At 37.1% G+C, this 20,962-nt stretch overlaps 1 protein-coding gene and 1 long non-coding RNA gene across 2 annotated transcripts in view; both read left to right on the top strand.

Annotated features, from left to right (window-relative positions):
• The window catches only part of LOC122335490 (sucrase-isomaltase, intestinal-like), a 38,722-nt gene that overhangs the window by 12,950 nt on the left and 4,810 nt on the right, over nucleotides 1-20,962 (top strand). Inside the window, exons 21-41 of the mRNA XM_043233372.1 lie at nucleotides 2,237-2,361; nucleotides 2,495-2,583; nucleotides 3,785-3,834; nucleotides 3,983-4,156; nucleotides 5,813-5,962; nucleotides 6,083-6,286; nucleotides 6,729-6,883; nucleotides 7,033-7,201; nucleotides 7,442-7,538; nucleotides 8,206-8,318; nucleotides 8,404-8,529; nucleotides 8,740-8,871; nucleotides 9,045-9,164; nucleotides 15,854-15,916; nucleotides 16,250-16,366; nucleotides 17,079-17,169; nucleotides 17,913-18,051; nucleotides 18,133-18,266; nucleotides 18,464-18,498; nucleotides 20,478-20,594; nucleotides 20,783-20,931. Of these exons, the coding sequence (XP_043089307.1) occupies nucleotides 2,237-2,361; nucleotides 2,495-2,583; nucleotides 3,785-3,834; nucleotides 3,983-4,156; nucleotides 5,813-5,962; nucleotides 6,083-6,286; nucleotides 6,729-6,883; nucleotides 7,033-7,201; nucleotides 7,442-7,538; nucleotides 8,206-8,318; nucleotides 8,404-8,529; nucleotides 8,740-8,871; nucleotides 9,045-9,164; nucleotides 15,854-15,916; nucleotides 16,250-16,366; nucleotides 17,079-17,169; nucleotides 17,913-18,051; nucleotides 18,133-18,266; nucleotides 18,464-18,498; nucleotides 20,478-20,594; nucleotides 20,783-20,931 (2,549 nt within the window). The remainder of the gene's footprint in view (nucleotides 1-2,236; nucleotides 2,362-2,494; nucleotides 2,584-3,784; nucleotides 3,835-3,982; nucleotides 4,157-5,812; nucleotides 5,963-6,082; nucleotides 6,287-6,728; nucleotides 6,884-7,032; nucleotides 7,202-7,441; nucleotides 7,539-8,205; nucleotides 8,319-8,403; nucleotides 8,530-8,739; nucleotides 8,872-9,044; nucleotides 9,165-15,853; nucleotides 15,917-16,249; nucleotides 16,367-17,078; nucleotides 17,170-17,912; nucleotides 18,052-18,132; nucleotides 18,267-18,463; nucleotides 18,499-20,477; nucleotides 20,595-20,782; nucleotides 20,932-20,962) is intronic.
• On the top strand, nucleotides 4-2,230 carry LOC122335491. Its single transcript, XR_006248972.1, has 3 exons — nucleotides 4-1,500; nucleotides 1,607-1,677; nucleotides 1,772-2,230. It is a non-coding gene; the product is annotated as an uncharacterized LOC122335491 (long non-coding RNA).

The raw sequence follows: 20,962 nt of genomic DNA, 5'->3' as shown, positions 1-20,962 counted from the left end.
AGAGCATCCTCTTGAACCACTTTTACATCAAATTTTAATGTGTACAGATTAAATGTACACATTAAATGTTTATACTGGATAACAACGCAGCATTATTTCACCCACATTTTGACAAGTATAAGAGTGTGTGTGTGTACACAACATTATCAGACTAATATCATAAAAATAATTGAAATGAAAATACCCTTCACAAATAACATTTAGGCTGTGTTTCTGATTAAATAAATCAGTAGTTTAAGCCATAAAATAATGAGCATGTTTTGATTTAAATGTCAGAAGCATTTGCTTACATGAAAAGAAAAAAAACACAAACACATAGTATTGTAATGGTGGCTCCGAGGCAGAATTAGAATCCATTTACAGAAATTTAATAGGAAAAATCCAAAAGGCAACTTTACAAAAAGTCAGTGGGTCAGAACCAGTAATACAATCCAAACCAAGCAAACAGGGCAAAGAGATAATCCAAGGAATCCAAAGAAATAGAGAACAAAGCAGAATAAAAGCAGTTATAAAGCCCTCAAAAAGGAAATGGTTGCAGAGGAAGTCTGATTGAGCACATCTAGTACTCGGGCGAGAGCTTCCTCTGCTGGTTAGGCGTTACAATTATTTTATATATACTGTTTATTCATTAATGTATAACATGTTTACATTTTTGTAAACAAATCTTAAACCCTGAAATATTTGAGTTTTTACGTTAAATTTTAGTGTTAACACTGCATCTTTCTGGTGAAAAATGTAAAGACTGATGTATAGTTTATGTATAGTTATTTTTAAAGCTTTTAAGTACTGTTCAAAAAACGTAACTGTTTATTTTTAACAAACAGGTTCTTGTTAAAAACTAACCAAATAAAAAAAAAAGACTTGGTGTTATTTCCAAATAAACAGAAATAATAAACAGCATTGTTATCGACTAAAATGAGTTAAAAATATGGGCATATCTCATATAAAATCTCATATCGTGCACCCCTTATAAATAGAAATGGATACACACACACTATATATATATTATACATATAGAGGTCAATTGATGTATTGGTTTTCCCAGAAATATCAGTTATCAGCAAAAATGCGTCCACTGCAGGAATGGCCTCTATCACTGCAAAATCACTGCATTTGTTTTAAAAAGGTGACGCTGCAAACTGTAATGGCTTCTCTCTCCCAACAAAACATTGTCTTTGTGTTTTTTGTATCGTTACTTGCAGTGTTTTTGTTTGTGTCATGTCTACCTACTCCAAAACGTGCATATGGTCCCATGTTTTTACTGGATGTTGACAGAACCACAGTTTTACAGTTAAACTCTAGCTGAAGCATTAGCTAAAGAGCTGCAAGACAACGGTCCGCTCCGGAGGCCTACTTCATCATCGGGTCTCTACTGCACCTCTCCAACAGTAGAGGCACCACAAGAGGTGCGAAAGAAAGCAAAAGAGGGATAAGCACGGAGGTATCCAGGCTATGCTAGTGGCTGACCCACACAACCCAGCTATCCCCACCATCGTATTGGTGAATGTTTGCTCTTTGGACAATAAGCTGGATTTCTACACACAACACAGGGGACTCTAAGAGACTGTTGTGTTTTTGTGTTTACGGAAACATGGCTCAACAACAGCATACCAAACTGCACCATTCAGCTCTACTCACTAATATGCTATCGAGCGGACAGAGTTCACGTCGAGGGAGGTAAGACCCACGGCGGTGGGCTTTGTGTTAATATTAACAACGTGTTAATTAAAAGAGCCAGAACCCCAGCATCCATCATGTGCACCTTCTACAGAGGCACCATCGAGAGCATCCTGACCAGCTGAATCACTGTGTGGTACGGCGCTTCCGATGAGTTCTGCCAAAAGACCCTCCAACACATTGTGAGAGCAGCTGAGAAGATCATTGGCCTCTCTCTCCCATCCCTCCAGGACATTTATAACCCCCGTCTCACCCGCAAAGCCCTCTGCATTGCAGGTGATCCTACCCACCCAACACACAGCTTCTTCAGTCTGCTGCCATCAGAGAGGAGACTGCGGAGTCTCCAGGCTAGGACCAGTAGACAGTAGACAATACAAGGAACCAATCAGAATATGACACATTTACTAGGGTAACACAAGAGATGGTGACATGAGGGGCAAAGGACACATACAAAAAAAAGAGTCCAGATACCAATGGCAAGAGTCCTGGGTGGAGTGCTCTCTAATTGAGTTCATGGGCACTCCAGCTGGCGAAATGAAATTTTTGGTTTGTTTTACAGGAGGAACGGATTACCAATCGCAAAGCAAAAGTTATCTTGAACCTACCCGCTGATAAACTTGGTTTACACCTAAGAGGCGGAGCCATTCTGCCCGCACAAAGGCCAGACATCACCACAGAATACAGGTAATGATGGGAAACACATCACATTTAATGCTTAAAAAGAGACCCCACACACAAGAATCCCAACTTCAAATAATTTTTTCTTCAAAAAGTTTTGCTTCTGCTCTTGAGTTTCTGTATGTTTGTGTTCCTTCAGCCGACGTAATCCCTTGAAACTGATTATTGCTCTTGATGACAACAATACTGCATCAGGAGAGCTATTTTGGGATGACGGAGAGTCTCGAGGTATTTTGCTACTGATTAAAAGTTGTTCACTTCAACACCAGAAACACGACAAATGTACCTTATACAGGGATATTTCTGTTAGCTTACGCACACAGGTGGTGCCTAGCAACGAAAAAATTTAAAGATGCGACATGGTGCTGCACTTCTCTTAAGCTTAAGTGTAGTCTATAGCAATGACACAACCTAAAGAGAACGAGAGAAAGAGAACTCAGCATTCACACGCTGACTGACAGGCAACTATTTTGTGAGTACGCTTTCATCAACTGTCCCTAGACTCGGTTGGACTCAGACATATTTTTAGAGTCCAAAAGGCTCAAGTCTGTGTCAAATCCGAGTAAAACTGCATCCAAGTACATGACATGAGTCCTTTAAAAAGCTGTACTCAAGACCAGACTTTTAAAGTTGACCGTACCTCAACTCTGCACATTAATAAAGCATCACAAAAAAAATTGAAACATCAATTTTGAACGTTGAAACGATGTTGATTATGTGCCATAGTATGATGTCCAAACTGCACCAGATTTGCACGTCGAGGGGATGTACAGATAAGGTCCTGGACCGACCAACTTAATATCGACAAGATCCGCACGTCTATACAACGTCTAATGTTTGTTGAGAACACATTAATGAAGTGTTGAAACATGCTAACAAGATGTTAATTCACATTAGCGACATGCTAGCAATATGCTATTTCATGCTAACATTGTGCTAAAACATGCTAAGAATGCGATAAATCATGCTAGAAACATATTTGTGTGCTCCCTTTTCTGTCCCAGACTTAAATTTCAACATTTTAATTCAACCTTTAAGCTTTTCAAAGTGTTTCAAAATTTCAGACAAGGCTTTTTAAAGCCATTTTTAAGCTTTGCTTTACTAGACGTGCTTCAAATGCATTTATATTTCATTTCTGCAAGGACCACTATAATTAAATCCCATTAAATATATAATTGTATACAATAAACTCACTTTTTTCCCAAACAAACATCATCTGTGTTGGCAAGGTCGTATAAATCTGCATATATGCTGCTTAGTATGTTTTAAAGCTAGGATGCTGGTTTAAGTTGGTTTATACTGGTTTAGGCTCGTGCTTTAACAGCACTTTGATTAAGACTTACCCAAATGTTTAAAAAAATACTAGTAATACTACTAATAATAACACTTTTTTTGAATCACTCATAACTTCTTGTTCTCCTTTTCTTAGATACTGTTTCATCTGGCTCCTACATTCATTACCAGCTTTCCGTGGCTAATGTACGTCATCCTAATTACTGAATTATATATATATATATATATATATATATATATATATATATATATATATATATATATATATATATATATATAATTTTTAATGTCAGCTTTTACACAAATCTTTTTTTTTTTTTTTTTGCTGCATCAGGATGTCTTGACAATGCACGTCACCCACAATGGTTACACAGACCCAAACAACTTGAAGTTTGAGAACATCACCATAATGGGAGTGAATGGAGCTCCAGTCTCTGTGCTTGTGTCAGATGGCACCACTACTAATGCTCTAACCGAGTCCCAGATTAACTACAATTTTACCAGGAAGGTAAAACAGTTTTCTACCCACCCACCAAGTCAATGTGAATATATATATATATATATATATATATATATATATATATATATATATATATATATATATATATATATATATATATATATGGCTTTATGTTTGGGGTCATTGTCCTTCTGCAGAATGAATTTGGGGCCAATACGCCTCCCCGATGGTGTTGCATGATGGATAAGTATCTGCCTGTATTTCTCAGCATTGAGAACATCCTTAATTCTGACCAAATTTCCAACTCCATTTGCAGAAATGCAGCCCCAAACATTCAAGGAACCTCCACCATGCTTCACTGTTGCCTGCAGACTCTCATTATTGTACCGCTCTCCAGTCCTTCAACAAACAAACTGTCTTCTGTAACAGCCAAATATTTCAAATGTTGACTCATCATTCCAGAGCACCTGATGCAATTTTTTCTGCACCCCAGTTCCTATGTTTTTGTGCATAATTGAGTCGCTTGGCCTTGTTCTCACGTCGGAGGTATGGCTTTTTGGTTGCAACTCTTCCATGAAGGCCACTTCTGGCCAGACTTCTCTAGACAGTACATGGGTGTATCTGGGTCCCACTGGTTTCTGACAGTTCTGAGCTGATAGCACTGCTGGACATCTTCTGATTTCGAAGAGTAATAAGCTTGATGTTTCTTTCATCTGCTGCACTAAGTTTCCTTGGCCGTCTACTGTGTCTTCGATCCTCAACGCTGCCTGATTCTTTGTGCTTCTTCAAAAGAGCTTGAACAGCACATCTTGAAACCCCAGTCTGCTTTGAAATCTTTGTCTGGGAGAGACCTTGTTGATGCAGTCTAACTACCTTGTGTCTTGTTACTGTGCTCAATCTTGACATGACATGAAACTTTCTTTCACAACCTCAACTTGGTAACAGAGTTTGACTGTTCCTCACCCAGATTTAAGCCCCCTACACAGCTGTTTGCATCTCGGTCCAAGGCCTAAAGCTGAGGCCCATGCAGGGCTCTCAACTGTATTAATTGCTCAATTTAAGATCAACATCAAAAACTATAAAAAATAAATCAATACTCGCAAGGTGGCTTTGGATGTCATTTGAAATTTGTAGCGAACGAGTTTGGCTTGCAAATTATACATTTTTGTGACGAAGCAACAATGACATGATTAGAGAATTCTGACAATTCTGTCAAAGGTCCTGAAATACAAACAAAAGTTTTAGATCAGTGTATTGCAGATGAGATGTGCTGATATGAAACTTCAAAGAATGTGAAAAGAATTAAGATGCTGTACTGAATCACTCACACTGTTTTCAAATGATTGGTTTAATCTGCTAGACTGTGTGGATTTATTAACTCGTATAATCTACTACACTGAATATACTTGCAGGAGTTTCCCTCATTATAAACTTGAAAGCTATGGATTAGTACAACATTCCCCACCGAAATTCTGGACATGATTAAATAACTCTGTTAAAGAGATTAGTGAAATAAAATTCCTTTTCCAGGTATTTCATTTAGGTCTACAAACCCTAAAAAAAGCAACTGATGCACCCTATTAATCATTTAAATGAATGAATGAATGAATGCTCCTCTAATCACATGCTAGATCCTTCATCCCACTTTTTTTCTAAGACATGCACGATCTACCTGTAAATCATTGGGTATTTGTGGTCTGCTAGGTGCTGTACCTGAGAAACCTGGAGCTGGAATTGGGGAAGAACTACACAGTCAACTGGGAGAATAGATACAGGAATTCTAGGCATTTTGATTGCCATCCTGAAGCAGGTTCCGATCAAGCCAAATGTGAAGCCCGTGGCTGCATCTGGGAGGTCAGAGAGAGAAGATATTCAACATCTGATCTGTGCATTCTCAAAGACTCTAATATTTCCTGTTATTGTTGTAATATGATTTAACTTATCTGTTCAAAGTGTTTTTATTGTCTTTAATAGCCTTCAAATTTTCCCAATGAGCCCTGGTGTTATTACCCCGACACCCACGGCTACATTACTGGCAACGTGGTTGAAACGGCGAGTGGCATCACCGTAGATATAGAGCGCAATATGGCTTTCCCAAGTCAACGTTCTCAATCTCGAGACATCAACAAACTCCGTGTAGAAATTACATACCTGAGTAGCAGAAGCCTGCGCTGGAAGGTATGATCTTCTAAATGTATGATTACGACCAAGGCAGTGACTAAATAGACAGTTTAAAACTGCCCCACACGACTCCAGGGGGGTTACTAAAGGTGCTGGAAAAATAGATAAGTTTAAAACTTCCAGCTTTCAATGATTTATGAAGAATGCATAATACATGTTATGTCATACACACATTCAAACACAGGTTTATAAAGCCATGCATACTGTACAAAAATCTGGTATTCTGTAATATTTGCACTGTCCATGGAGTGGACCTGACTAATTTCACTAAGCAATATGTCCCAATTATAGTTCACATTATTCATGTACACCATGGCTTGAGGGTGAGTAAATCATGAGGTCATTTTCATTTTTGAGTGAACTGTAGCTAAAGAAAATAAATAATCTCAGTCTTAAACATAGTTATTTTTTAAGATTGATTTTAGTCTTCCTAATATAGATCTTTGACCCAAGCAATGCACGCTATGAGGTCCCTGTTCCCCTTGACCTGCCCGCCACACCAGAGACAGAGGAAAACAACAGACTGTACAAGGTTCAGATCAAGAACAAGCCTTTCGGGATTCAAGTCATCAGAAAGGACACAGAAGAAACCATGTGAGTAACACAGCTGATTACTCCAGAGAGTTAAGAGAGAAAAGTCCAGAGAATTTCTTTAGTTTGACTGTAGTTTACAATGCTTTAGAACTATAAAAGTTAAAAGTGAATTTAGAAGCCATTTTGTCAAATCATATTCTTTTCTCTAGATGGGACTCTGCTGTGCCAGGGCTTACGTTCTCCAATCAGCTCCTTGAGATCTCTACACTCCTCCCCTCAAACTACATCTACGGTTTTGGTGAAACAGAGCACCCCAGCTACAAACATGACCTCAACTATCACAAATATGGCCTGTTTTCCAAGGACCAGCCTCCAGGGGTGAATGGCAAAATCATTTAATATTCATTGTGTACTATTTTTGCATGTTTTAATCTCTGGGAAGGAGGGTCAGAGGGAGCAGAGTAGAGCGTGGCAGCCTGGGAATCTAGTGTTGCTTTCCTCCCCAGTTCTATTTGTTACTAGCAATCGATATTTTCAAGTCCATTGTATTTATTTACATCAACCCATGGGCAGCTATATTTCCTCAGCAAACTAGAATCCATTTCTGCCTATCTCCAGTATAAACTGAACAGTTATGGAGTCCATCCCTTCTACATGGGTCTGGAGAAGTCAAAAAATGCTCACGGTGTCCTCCTGCTCAACAGCAATGCCATGGGTGAGTAAATAAATGGTGTTTTTATGGTCTAACCTAAAACCAGCTTTAGATGGTTTGTTTGATTAAACTTGACCAGCTGGCAGCTTGTTCATGGACAAAAGCAATGAAGACACTTTCAATTGTAAGAATTGTATTTATTATTATAATTTTTTTTTTTACAGTTGTCTGTTATACAGTCCAGATTTAGAATTTTTTTTGAACATTTAATTAGATTATATTTGTATGTGTGCATACAATACAAATGTGCTTTTATGTATTAATAAATGTTTCATTATTGAATTCAGAGATCGTTGTCCAGCTCTGCTCAGTAGTATCTTTGCAATCAAAATGATGATAATCGCTGGAAATGAAGTGTTCCCAACTAAGCAAACTTGGGAGAAACAAGACTCATGTTTTATATGTGTTTTATGTCTAACACATATAATACTAATACATATTGCTGTATTTAGGGATTATCTGCAACCTGTAACCCTAATAACTGCAGATTTAAAATCACAAAACATTTTCATAAGCCATTCTGCTCTGGAATAGTAATGTTATCTGCCATAAAAATCCACTAATATTTGCAGTTAAGTGCAGGTGTATTAAAAAAAAGAAAAAGTCAATGCATTGAGTCACCGGGATGATGTCATTGTTTTCTCTTTTTGTTCCTGTTTTGCTCTTTTAGATGTGACCTTCCTGCCTACTCCAGCTTTGACCTTCCGCACCGTCGGAGGAATCCTGGACTTCTACATGGTGATGGGACCCACTCCAGAAGCTGTGGTTCAGCAGTACACTGAGGTGACTGTTAGATTCTCTTTAGCCACTTAAATATTTATGTTTTAAAATGCATTTGCATAAAAAGTAAAAAATATTTGTTTGACAGATGATAGGTCGCCCAGTTCTGCCAGCATATTGGTCGCTAGGGTTCCAGCTTTGTCGTTACGGCTACTCCAACGATGCAGAGATTGCAGATCTTTACAGAGACATGAAAGCTGCTAAAATTCCTTATGTAAGCCATCTCATCAAAATGTGAAAATATGAAAACAGAATTCTTATAAGGGCCTGTTAATAACCCCAGAGCAACTGCACAGCATCCACCCACAGGATACTACATCATGCTCCCAGTATTGCAGAATCAAATTTTCAATGCAAAGTTCTCAGTCAATCACATCACATTTAGGTTCAGCGATCATAATGTTTGACCTTTGATTCTTCAAAGGATGTTCAATATGCAGACATTGACTATATGGAAAGGCAGATGGACTTTACACTGGACAAAGTGAACTTCAAGGGACTGCCTGCTCTGGTGGACGACATGAGGGCTGAGGGGATGCGCTTCATCTTCATTTTGGTATGAACAATTCTGTACTACCTGGAAAAACTAAGTTGTTTCTATAAAATGGTTACCCAAAAAAAGCTTCTGCATCTAGGATGATGTACAGTATTATGCTGTTCTTATTCTGTCTAAAAATGCAGTGAAATGTGTTCTGTACCAAAACTGATTTATTTGTTTGTGCACTTCAGGATCCAGCTATAGCAGCCAATGAGACAAAAGGTTCCTACCCTGCATTTGATACCGGGATTGAAAAAGACATTTTCATCAAATGGCCTCCCGAGCTCAGCGATGACATTGTGTGGGGAAAGGTATGACAAACACAAGAAGAACACACAGTTTCAAGAAAAAGTAAGTGAATCAATTGTATTGTTTGGTTTTCTGCATTAATTGGTCCTGAAAATTGATCTGATTTTCACCAAAGACACAAAAATCAATTATTAAAAAAGTTGCTAAAATACAAACAGTCATCATCTTTCATATCTTTATTCAACATAACCATTAAACATATGGTCACAGTTTGTTTTAGGTGGCCTTAACTACTATGTGTTTACATAAAAAAATAGTTTTATTAAAAAAATAACTAGTCAAGTCAGATTTTATTGCAGAATTTTTCTGCTACTACTAGGTGGATACGAGTAAGGTTAGGGACAGGTTTGGTGGTATCAGTAGGTGTAAGGATGGGTTAAGCAGTAAGAGACGGGAGAACTGAGTGATTATAAATGTAAGTGCAGACATTAATTATGGATGTAATTACATATAAGTATTTGGAAAAATATAAGTATAACATGCATTGTACTTAAAAAAATCTCTCTCTCTCTCTCTCTCTCTATATATATATATATATATATACTGTATATATATATATATATATATATATATATATATATATATATATATATATATATATATATATATATTTGTGTTATTTAACATATTTAATTACTGCAAGTTTGTGGCATATTCTGAGTTTGCATTTGACTGTTAATTTTCATAAATACTAAATATTTTTATTTGTGAGAAGTATTAATGCATGTTGTCTAGATCTACAGTAGCATCATGTTCACAGCACACACAACGCCTCTGTACTTGCAATATCTTCCAACATGGGAAATATATAAAATAAATTTATAAAATATTGTAGCAAATTATTAATGTAAATGTATGTACGTAATGTGGTGTATATAACATATAGTCCACCTTCTGAAGTCAAAAAATGCCCAGACCTCAACCCTATATCTGTGGAATTGTTTGTGACTGGTTGTGTTTTATCAGCTTTGAAATATCGTTTGTTGATACATCTTTGTGACTTTACAAATCACATTTCATGACCAATTTAAGCACAAAACCAGGAATCTACAAATTAAAAATAAGTAAATTAAATGAACTTACTTTTTCTTGCATCTGCATATTGATTGAGGTTTTTTTTTTTTGATAGTATGTTTTTCTATGTGGGGTCTAAGTTTGGGGTCCGTCATGTTCAGATGTACTATAAACTCTCTAGCTTTTAAAACATTGGTTTGCATGTTTTGTGATTTTAAGTATTATACGACTATCTACATTAGACAACAGTATATGCCTAATTGGATGGAATTAAAGAAAGTCTGTGTAACTAACCACTATGCCTCAAGCAGAACTCCTAGATTGCCAGTTTACAAAGACACTAAATACCACAGAGTCTAGCATACCCAGATGTATATGATTATCTGTAAGAATTCATAATAGAAACCTGACTCGATGGTTCGGTGGCATTTTTCTCTGTGTTAATGCATAGGAGAATAAAAAATAGGAGAATACAATGATAGTCATGTATAATGATGAGATTGAACAATTTGTTATTAAATGCAGAGACGGTCTCTGTAATCAATTCGACGATAACCACTATAAGTTAAGTGTCCCCAACAAAGCAAGCCAGAGGAACCAAAACCCCATCCATACAGAATGGAGAAAAAAATCCTTGGGAGAAACCAGACTCAGTTGGGGCCAGTGTGTGTGTGTGCATCAGTAATCTGTCTACGGGGTTAATTTAGGTGTTCTGGTCTTGAATATAATCTTTGGGTGCTGATCCACCATCTAGAAATAGATTAAGAAGGAAATAAGACTAATATTAGCATAGATGCCATTCTTATTACGATGTCACAAGTACATCATTTTTTAGGAGTAGTGTTCCCGGTTCCAGCTGATCTAATTAATGCAGCCTAAAAATCCTTTAACAGATTTGAATAATAAAAGTGTGTTGGTGTGTTATGTGTAGGCTAGGTTAAAAAGATGTGTCTTTAATCTAGATTTAAACTGACAGAGTGTGTCTGCTTCCCAAACAAAGTTAGGGAGATTGTTCCAGAGTTTAGGTGCTAGACAGGAAAAGGATCTGCCGCCCACAGTCGATTTTGATATTCTAGGTAATATTAAATGGCCACAGTTTTGAGAACGCAGCGGACGTGCAGGACTATAATGTGATAAGAGCTCGCTCAAGTATTGACCATTCAGGGCTTTATAGGTAATTAATAAGATTTTAAAATCTATCCAATGTTTGATAGGGAGCCAGTGCAGTGTTGACAGAACCGGACTAATATGATCATACTTCCTAGTTCTAGTAAGGACTCTAGCTGCTGCATTTGGAGTAGCAGAACAATCACCCAATAAAGCATTACAATAATCTAACCTAGAGGTCATAAACATGAAAGCAGATGTTTAGGGCATAGGTCATAATTTGGTTATATATTTAAGATGGACGAACACAGTTTTACAGATGATAGAAACATGGTTTTCGATGGAAAGATTGTTGTCAAAAAGCACACCTAGGTTCCTAACTGATGATGAAGAATTAACAGTGCAGCCATCAAGTGTTAGACTGTGTTCTAGATTAAGTCCAATTAGCACCTCCGTTTATTCATCATCCAGTTTTTTTTTTTTTAATATCGACTATGCATACGATACGATGCCTACGATAGTATTGAATGCTGTGCTAAGATCTAATAGCACTAATAATGAGATAAAACCACGATCAGATGATAGAAGCAGGTCATTAGTAATGAGTGCAGTCTCAGTACTATGGTACAGTCTAAATCCTGATTCAAAATCCTCACGGATACCATTTTTCTCTAAGAATAAATATAGTTGTGAGTATACCTTTTCTAGTATCTTTGACAGAAAAGGGAGCTTAGAGATTGGTCTGCAATTTGCTAAGTCTTTGGGATCAAGATGTGTTTTCTTAACAAGAGGCTTAACTACAGCCAGTTTGAATGTTTTGGGAACATATCCTAATGACAATGATAAATGAATAATGGTCAGAATGGGATCTATGACTTCTGGAAGCATATCTTTTAATAGTTTAGATGGAATAGGGTCTAACATACATGTTGCTGGTTTAGATGATTTAACAAGTTTGTACAACTCTTCCTCTCCTATAATAGAGAATGAGTGTAATTTATAGTGCACTATTTGATGTTATACTGTAGCTGACGGCTGTGGAGTTACAATTTTATCTCTGATAGTATAAATCTTGAAAGTAAAGTAGTACATAAAGTCATTAATGTTATATTCTTGGGGAATGTTAGCGCCTGTTGATAATTTTTTTTTTGTTCATTTAGTCACTGTATTGAATAAACACCAGGGGTTGTGTTTGTTTTCTTCTAAAAGAGATGAAAAATAATCAGATCTAGCAGTTTTTAATGCTTTTCTGTATGACAGGATACTCTCCCACCAATACGAAATACTTCTAATTGAGTTTTTCTCCACCTGCGCTCCATTTTCCAGGCTGCTCTCTTTAGGGTGCGTGTGTTGTCATTATACCATGGAGTCAGATTGTTTTCTTTCATCTTTCCTAAGTGTAAAGGAGAAACTGTATCTAAAGTGCTAGTGCTAGTTTTTGTGTTGTATTGGATGTGCTAAGGAATTGAGATAAGTCAGGAAGATTATTTAGAAAGCTTTCTTTTGTGGTGGAAGTGATGGTTCTACCATACTTGTAATAAGGTGCAGAGTTTACAGGTTTAACTATACAGAGTTCACACAAGATTAGATAGTGATCTGAAATAACATCACTTTGCTGCAGAATGTCAACAATATTAACATCAGTTCCATGTGACAGTATTAAATCTAGAATATGATTTTGACAGTGGTAGGTCCAGACACATGTTGTCTAATCCCAACAGAGTTCAGAACAATTAAGACTTTATCTGCGGCCAGTACTAACTCAGTTAGAAAATCAGCAAATTCTTTAATGAAATCTGTGCTGTGCCCTGGTGGCCTGTATACACTAGCCAGTACAAACATGACAGGGTATTTATCACTAGCACATGATTCTATAGATAATGTTATATGCAGCACCAAAACTTTAAATGAGTTATACTTAAAGCCTGCCCTCTGAGAAGTACTAAGAATATTATTATAAATTGTAGCAACATCTCCCCCTTTATCTTTTAAACTTGGCTCATTTTTATAGCAATAATTTTGGGGGGTCGACTCATTTAAAGTAATGTATTCATGTGGTTTTAGCCAGGTTTCTGTCAAACAGAGAAAATCTAGGTTCTGATCTTTGATCAAATTGTTTATATAAAGTGCTTTTGTAGAAAGGGATCTAATATTTAACAAGTCAAGATTTATCATTTGCTTCTTTGTATTATAAGTAGTTTTTATTTGTTGAACATTAATTAAATTGTTGCTTTTAATTTGGTTTGGATGTTCTCTGTGTATTCTAATTCGGGGAACAGACACAGTCTCTATAGTGTGATATCTGGGTGAAAGAGTCTCACAAGAATCTGTTATTTTTTTGTGATCTCAGAACATCATTTGCTTTTAGCATTAGCCAGCACTTATAATTTAGGTTTTTAGAAAAATTACTAGTCCATTTTGTCCCATTTTGACCTGACTATAACCAAACCAGTGCAGCAAGAGTCTGAATGTCAATAATTATCAGAAAAGGTTGACATTTGTGATTCACAAATTCTAAAGGGCACCAAAACATTTGCAGTGCATGGAGCCAGTTTTACTATAACGTCTAAAACGTCAGTTTTACTATAACATCTTGAAGTCATGCTCGATAACTGTTAAAAATCATGAAAACAAATACATTTACTTAGTACATTATTGATTGTAATATTATCATACCAGTTTACAGAATTCTCTCAAACAAAATGCATGTTTTACAGTGAAACAAACCAAATCTTACCACAAAGCAGCGCTGAACTCATCAGATCCAGTGTCAATACTTTGTGCTGCTGTTTATGTTGTAGTTTTTCCTCCAAAACTGATGGAAAACTGTTTTTGTATGCTGCATTACGCAAGTCCTAAACTGGAATATCCATTAGTAAATAAGACTTGATGATTTGTTTGGAGCTTTTTACAAACCGGATTCCAAAAAGTTGGGACACTATACAAATCGTGAATAAAAACTGAATGCAATGATGTGTAGGTGCCAACTTCTAATATTTTATTCAGAATAGAACATAAATCACGAAACAAAAGTTTAAACTGAGAAAATGTACCATTTTAAGGGAAAAATATATTGATTCAGAATTTCATGGTGTCAACAAATCCCAAAAGTTGGGACAAGTAGCAATAAGAGGCTGGAAAAAGTAAATTTAAGCATAACGAGGAGCTGGAAGACCAATTAACACTAATTAGGTCAATTGGCAACATGATTGGGTATAAAGAGCTTCTCAGAGTGGCAGTGTCTCTCAGAAGCCAAGATGGGTAGAGGATCACCAATTCCCACAATGTTGCGCAGAAAGATAGTGGAGCAATATCAGAAAGGTGTTACCCAGCGAAAAATTGCAAAGACTTTTGCATCTATCATCATCAACTGTGCATAACATCATCCAAAGATTCAGAGAATCTGGAACAATCTCTGTGAGAAAGGGTCAAGGCCGTAAAACCATACTGGATGCCTGTGATCTCCGGGCCCTTAAACGACACTGCACCACAAACAGGAATGCTACTGTAAAGGAAATCACAGAATGGGCTCAGGAATACTTCCAGAAACCATTGTCAGTGAACACAATCCACCGTGCCATCCGCTGTTGCCAGCTGAAACTCTACAGTGCAAAAGAAGCCATTTCTAAGCAAGATCCACAAGCTCAGGCGTTTACACTGGGCCAGGGATCATTTAAAATGGAGTGTGGCGAAATGGAAGACTGTTCTGTGGTCAGACGAGTCACGATTCAAAGTTCTTTTTGGAAATCTGGGACGCCATGTCATCCGGACCAAAGAGGACAAGGACAACCCAAGTTGTTATCAACGCTCGGTTCAGAAGCCTGCATCTCTGATGGTATGGGGTTGCATGAGTGCGTGTGGCATGGGCAGCTTGCATGTCTGGAAAGGCACCATCAATGCAGAAAAATATATTCAGGTTCTAGAACAACATATGCTCCCATCCAGACGTCATCTTTTTCAGGGAAGACCCTGCATTTTTCAACAAGATAATGCCAGACCACATTCTGCATCAATCACAGCATCATGGCTGCGTAGGAGAAGGATCCGGGTACTGAAATGGCCAGTCTGCAGTCCAGATCTTTCACCTATAGAGAACATTTGGCGCATTATAAGGAACAGTTAGAGGCCTGTATTAGACAAGAATGGGAAAGCATTCCTATTTCTAAACTTGAGAAACTGGTCTCCTCTGTCCCCAGACGTCTGTTGAGTGTTGTAAAAAGAAGGAGATGCCACACAGTGGTGAAAATGTCCTTGTCCCAACTTTTTGGGATTTGTTGACACCATGAAATTCTGAATCAACATATTTTTCCCTTAAAATGGTACATTTTCTCAGTTTAAACTTTTGTTCCGTGAGTTATGTTCTATTCTGAATAAAATATTAGAAGTTGGCACCTACACATCATTGCATTCAGTTTTTATTCACGATTTGTATAGTGTCCCAACTTTTTGGAATCCGGTTTGTAATTAAATAACCTGATGTTTTAAGACATACAGTATATGGTATGATGTAGAAATGTACTGAAAGCAGTAATGATCCTATAATTTTATCTGTTGTTCCTGTGTGTTGAAGGTATGGCCTGATTATCCCAATATCACTGTGGATAATTCTTTGGACTGGGATACTCAAGTAGAGGTATCTGCTTCTCTCTCTTGTTCTGCTTCATCATCTTTCTCTATATGTTGCTTACCTTCTCTTTCTCTCTCTTTAAGAATGCTGGACATTTTTTCACTTGTTCTCCAATATATCATCAGTACAGTGGTCTATAATTACAAATACAGTCAAGAGATACGATCATCGATAGTATCAACCAGTTAGAATGCAAATCCCATAGCATCAGCCAAAGAAACCCATCACCCACTGCCTGTAGTAAACATTCAGAATACATAAGAAGTTAATTAAAAATCATAAAGTAATATCCAACATACACTTTGTCTAACCCAAAGATTTTTTTGTTCAAACTACCAGCTATTCAGAGCTTTTGTGGCATTCCCTGATTTCTTCAAGAGCAGTACAGCAGATTGGTGGGCACAGCAGATTAAAGACTTTTATAACAACGTCTTGAAGTTTGATGGACTTTGGATTGTAAGTGCTTTGTTTTTTGTCATGTTTCATGTTGGAATGAAAAGTAAAGCAATTTCATGAACTAGATAAAAAAAGTTAGTCAAGACAGACCTTTAGAGAAAACAAGCCAGACCAGAAAGTTTGAAACTAATTTTCTAATTCAAAGTTTGAGGGTTTTATCTTTAGTTTAAAGTAGTTTAAAAGGTTTAAGAGTCTTGACTCATTTGAACATTCCATCAATGTAAGTCTATAGGATTTGTGTGGTTACAATCATTTTATGTTGATCAGTTTGAAAAGACAGCAACACTCTTCAGAACAGTCTGAAGATCAGAGTTAAGTGGCTCTAGCTTTAAAGCTCTAGGAGAAGATTGTGTTGAGCCTCAGGAGAGGAAGTAGTTTCAATAGCAGTATGTTCTTAAGCCAACTTAATTAAAATTTGTGTTCTCTATGACATTTTACACAATTGTTGCTTCTAAAAAACACATTTGATTCTAACTATTATGATTAAATGCCTGTAAAATTGAGGAAAATGACAGATTCTTTTGAATGTTGTTGAAATCTCAACAAGGAGGATAATTCAGGAATACATCCTACTTGACAAAGTCTTGGTGGGCTATTCAAGAACAGGTGGAGGCTTAACATGGTCAAACCCCATTTTAACGCTCATTTACATATCACCACTGTTTGTCATATCACTAATAATAATGCTGTAATTATGTTTTGCTTTCTGAAGGACATGAATGAGCCAGCCAGTTTTGTTCATGGCACCGTCGGAGAGAAATGTCTAGGGGATCCAGCTTTGGAAAACCCTCCATATATGCCCCGTAAGTAGGGTGGGGTAATCATTTGTTTTTTTTTTACAAAACCAGAGCCAAATTGATTCCAGTGAACCGATACCTATAAAAAAATTTATAAAATTTCCGCCAAAAAGGTGTACTAGCACTATAAACACATGATGTCTGTTTAATTCATACTGGATGCCAGAGGGCTCCCTCGCACAGAAAATACACATATATACAGTCACAGAAGTAGGGGAACTCATCGGAGCTATCGCTGTAACTGAGTCAACAGAAGATAAATAATCATTTTAAATAATATAACAAAGACAATAAACACTTTACACTGCACCAATTTATAGTTTATTTGTGATATCCAAGTCATCTCTGGTATTTTCATAATAACCTAATTTCCAACCTATTTCCAAACATCCTGTTTGTTTCCATTAATTTCCAAATGCGCAAGATTTGTTGATATACAGAAACACTTGCACATTTATCTAGTTTCACGTTTATCACATTTAGCATGTTCATCTTAATGCCAGAGTGAGCAGCCATCCGAAGTTGTTACTAGTAATGTAGAATTACTTATATACTTACTGCACATGGGCATTCTGATTTCGGATCCCAACTCCTTACTGTTCAATAATATGAAATAACACGCCATTTTTGATGTAGCTGAATGATAAACCACCTTTTGGATTCCTTTTTTTTTTTGTTGGACTATTAACAAGCATTAACATGTGCAACTGTATTTAGCACTTTCTGTCCAAAATGTGCTTGGCTTTTAGCTCTGGAGTCCATGCACAGAGGCCTGAACCATAAGACTTTATGCATGAATAGTGAGCAAATCCTGGCTGATGGCACACGCGTCAAGCATTATGATGTCCACAACTTATATGGCTGGTCTCACACCAAACCAACTTATGAGTGAGTTTTTAATACTAAATTTATTTCTCTGTTGTTCTAGAATGAGTTTTAATTGCTGTTTGTGTTATGTGTGTTTCACAGTGCTTTGCTTAGCACCACTGGAAAGAGAGGTGTCATAGTTACCCGTTCAACATATCCATCTAGTGGTCGCTGGGCAGGACACTGGCTGGGAGACAACTACTCCGCCTGGGATCAGCTTCTCAAGTCCATCATAGGTATAATATACCTCATTATTTGGTGGTTTTTCGAGAAGATAAACATTGCTATTGTTCATATTTAGTACTCATTCTAAATTAGAATAATTAGAATAATTTCTGAAGGATTATGTAACACTAGTAATGAATCTGAAAGTTCAACTTTGGTCACATTCTGATCACAAACCAAACAAAAATCTTTTATTTCTGTATTTCAGGCATGATGGAGTTCAGCATATTTGGCATCCCTTATGTAAGTGCCTCTTTTGTCCTGCCACAGCACTTGCTGCTGATTCTTATTTGCATTTTAGTTCAGTTGAGTGTATCCCAGCTAAAAGGTTTTGGTTTAAAAAGCTTTGGTTAACTGTAAGATTGTAGAAGTGTTACTACTGCTCAACATATTGATAAATAACTTTCTCTTTTATTAATTATATTATACTAATTAAAATTTTATTATACTAATTTTGTTATTATTATTTAAATTGGAAATATATGTATCCATCCATCCATTTTCTTCCGCTTATCTGGGGGTCTGGGTCGCGAGGGGAAAAGCAGCCTAAGTAGGGACGCCCAGACTTCCCTCTCCCCAGTCACTTCCTCCAGCTCTTCCGGGGGAACACCGAGGCGCTCCCAGGCCAGCCGAGGGAAGGGAAGGGATGGGTGCTTGTCTGTTTGACTGTAGGGCAGCGGTGTTTTCCCTTCTCTGGAAAGTAAGCTGGTCATAGTATTCCAGTATTCCAATATTCCAGAAAAGTTTTTAGTTTTAGTTTTTCTAATGAAGTTGTTGTTTGAGCATTGTGCTGATCTGCTGAAAGTCAATTTTTCTAGATGTAGCATCAGGACTGAAGTAGATATTTGAGCATCAAGATGCTGTGAAGAATAGAATGGATGTTGGGATTATAGATGCTGTATTTTTGTGGATTGCTGTAGAGCTTTAATGGAAGTGGCATGTGAACTAATCATTTTTCATAGTTTTTGTCTTCCAGTCTGATGTTCTTCCATGGTAGTCATGCATATTTTATTTAACTGTGCTAAGGCATGGATCTATTTCTAATTCAAATCCTGCGCTCCTGTCTGATCGTTTGCCGTACTATGAATGATTGTCAACTAAATGAATGACTATATAAGTGTTTTCTCGTCTTTGTGTAACTCACAAGGCAATAAGCTCTTTTCTGTTTATTTCTAATTCTGTGTTATGGTTGAACAGATTGCCTGTCGATCAAGCTTGTGTTGGCCGCCACTAGGGGAGCTGCTGTCTGAAGCTGTACGGGAGAATTCTTGTAGTAGAGACAGTGCAATATGAGGCTGCCCAATATAGGAAGGATTCAGGAATTATATTTAGTAAGGGGCTGTTTACACTTCATGTGTTTTGTCTGATTGGATAGCTATCTGATCGTGAAAAGAGGTCGTGTAAAAAGGTGATCTGAGCAGCATTACAAAATTAAACTGGCCAAGTCTAAATGCATTTGGTTGTTGAAACCACAAATGTAAAAAATTGTACTCCCAAAATGTTAGTGGGATGTTAGTAGTATATGTGTGAGAGCTTGTTATAGGCTATATAACGTTATAGTCAGACTATTGTCAGACATGACTGTGCTAATGCAACACGCATGTGGATAAGTAGCTGAGTCTTCAGATAGATGACTTACAAACTGCTGCAAATGAAATTAACAGACACAGATGGTCACTACACTATCTTTATTAAAAGAAATGTGACAAATGGCCACTTTCATCCCATCATTCCCTCACTCATAAACAAGACTCTAAGATACTTAGACTCCTCCACCTGAGGCAGGAGATCTCCACCAACCTATAGGGGACAAGCTACTCTTTTCTGACTGAGAACCATGACCTCAGACTTTAAAAAAACTTTTTAGAATGTTATTTTTTTGTTTCTCATTGTTATGCAGCCTTTCTATGCTGAGATGGCTCTTGGGGTTCAGTTTTACAGAGATCTACACCAGTGGTTCCCAACCGGTGTGCCGCGCACTAGACTTTGAAATTTCAAGAAAATTTTTTTATTAAGGCAAATCAGTTATTTCATTCATCTAGTTTATAAGGTTGTTATGCAAACTCCTTGAAACAAATAAAACAAATAATAAAAAAAAGCTGAGAAAATATCTATTTCTTGGGCTGTTCAAAGGCTTTCCACAGAAACAAGATTGGACCACTGATCTACACAGTAGTTATATTTCTCTCCATGTCTCCTCTACCTTTCCATGTGCATTCTAGACTGGTGCTGATATCTGTGGCTTCTTTAACACTGCCCAATACGAGATGTGTCTGCGTTGGATGCAGCTTGGAGCTTTCTATCCATTTTCCAGAAACCACAACACCATAAACATGCCAGTAAGATAACACTTGACAACACTTTTTATGGACAGATTTAAGATTTTTAAACCAGTGTTTAAGGGATAGTTCATCCAAAAAAATGTAATTCTGTCATCGTTTACTCAAGCCCTTACAAATTTATTTGTAGAAGAAGAAATTTTTATTGATTGATTCTAATTTGTTGAGTTTTTTGTGGACTTTCACAGAGGCAGGATCCCGTGGCCTGGGGACCAGAGTTTGCTGGGATCTCTCGCGATGTTCTGAATATTCGCTACACCCTTCTGCCATATTTGTACACACTGATGTATGAAGCTCACGCTCATGGAAACACTGTGGTCAGACCCCTGCTGCATGAGTAAGTGTTTTCCAGTATTCATGTTTTGTAG

This window comes from Puntigrus tetrazona, unplaced genomic scaffold (assembly GCF_018831695.1).
Source record: "Puntigrus tetrazona isolate hp1 unplaced genomic scaffold, ASM1883169v1 S000000793, whole genome shotgun sequence".
Taxonomy (NCBI): Eukaryota; Metazoa; Chordata; class Actinopteri; order Cypriniformes; family Cyprinidae; genus Puntigrus; species Puntigrus tetrazona.
The sequence above is the reverse complement of the archived record's forward strand: the minus strand, read 5'-3'. Positions and strand labels throughout refer to the sequence as shown.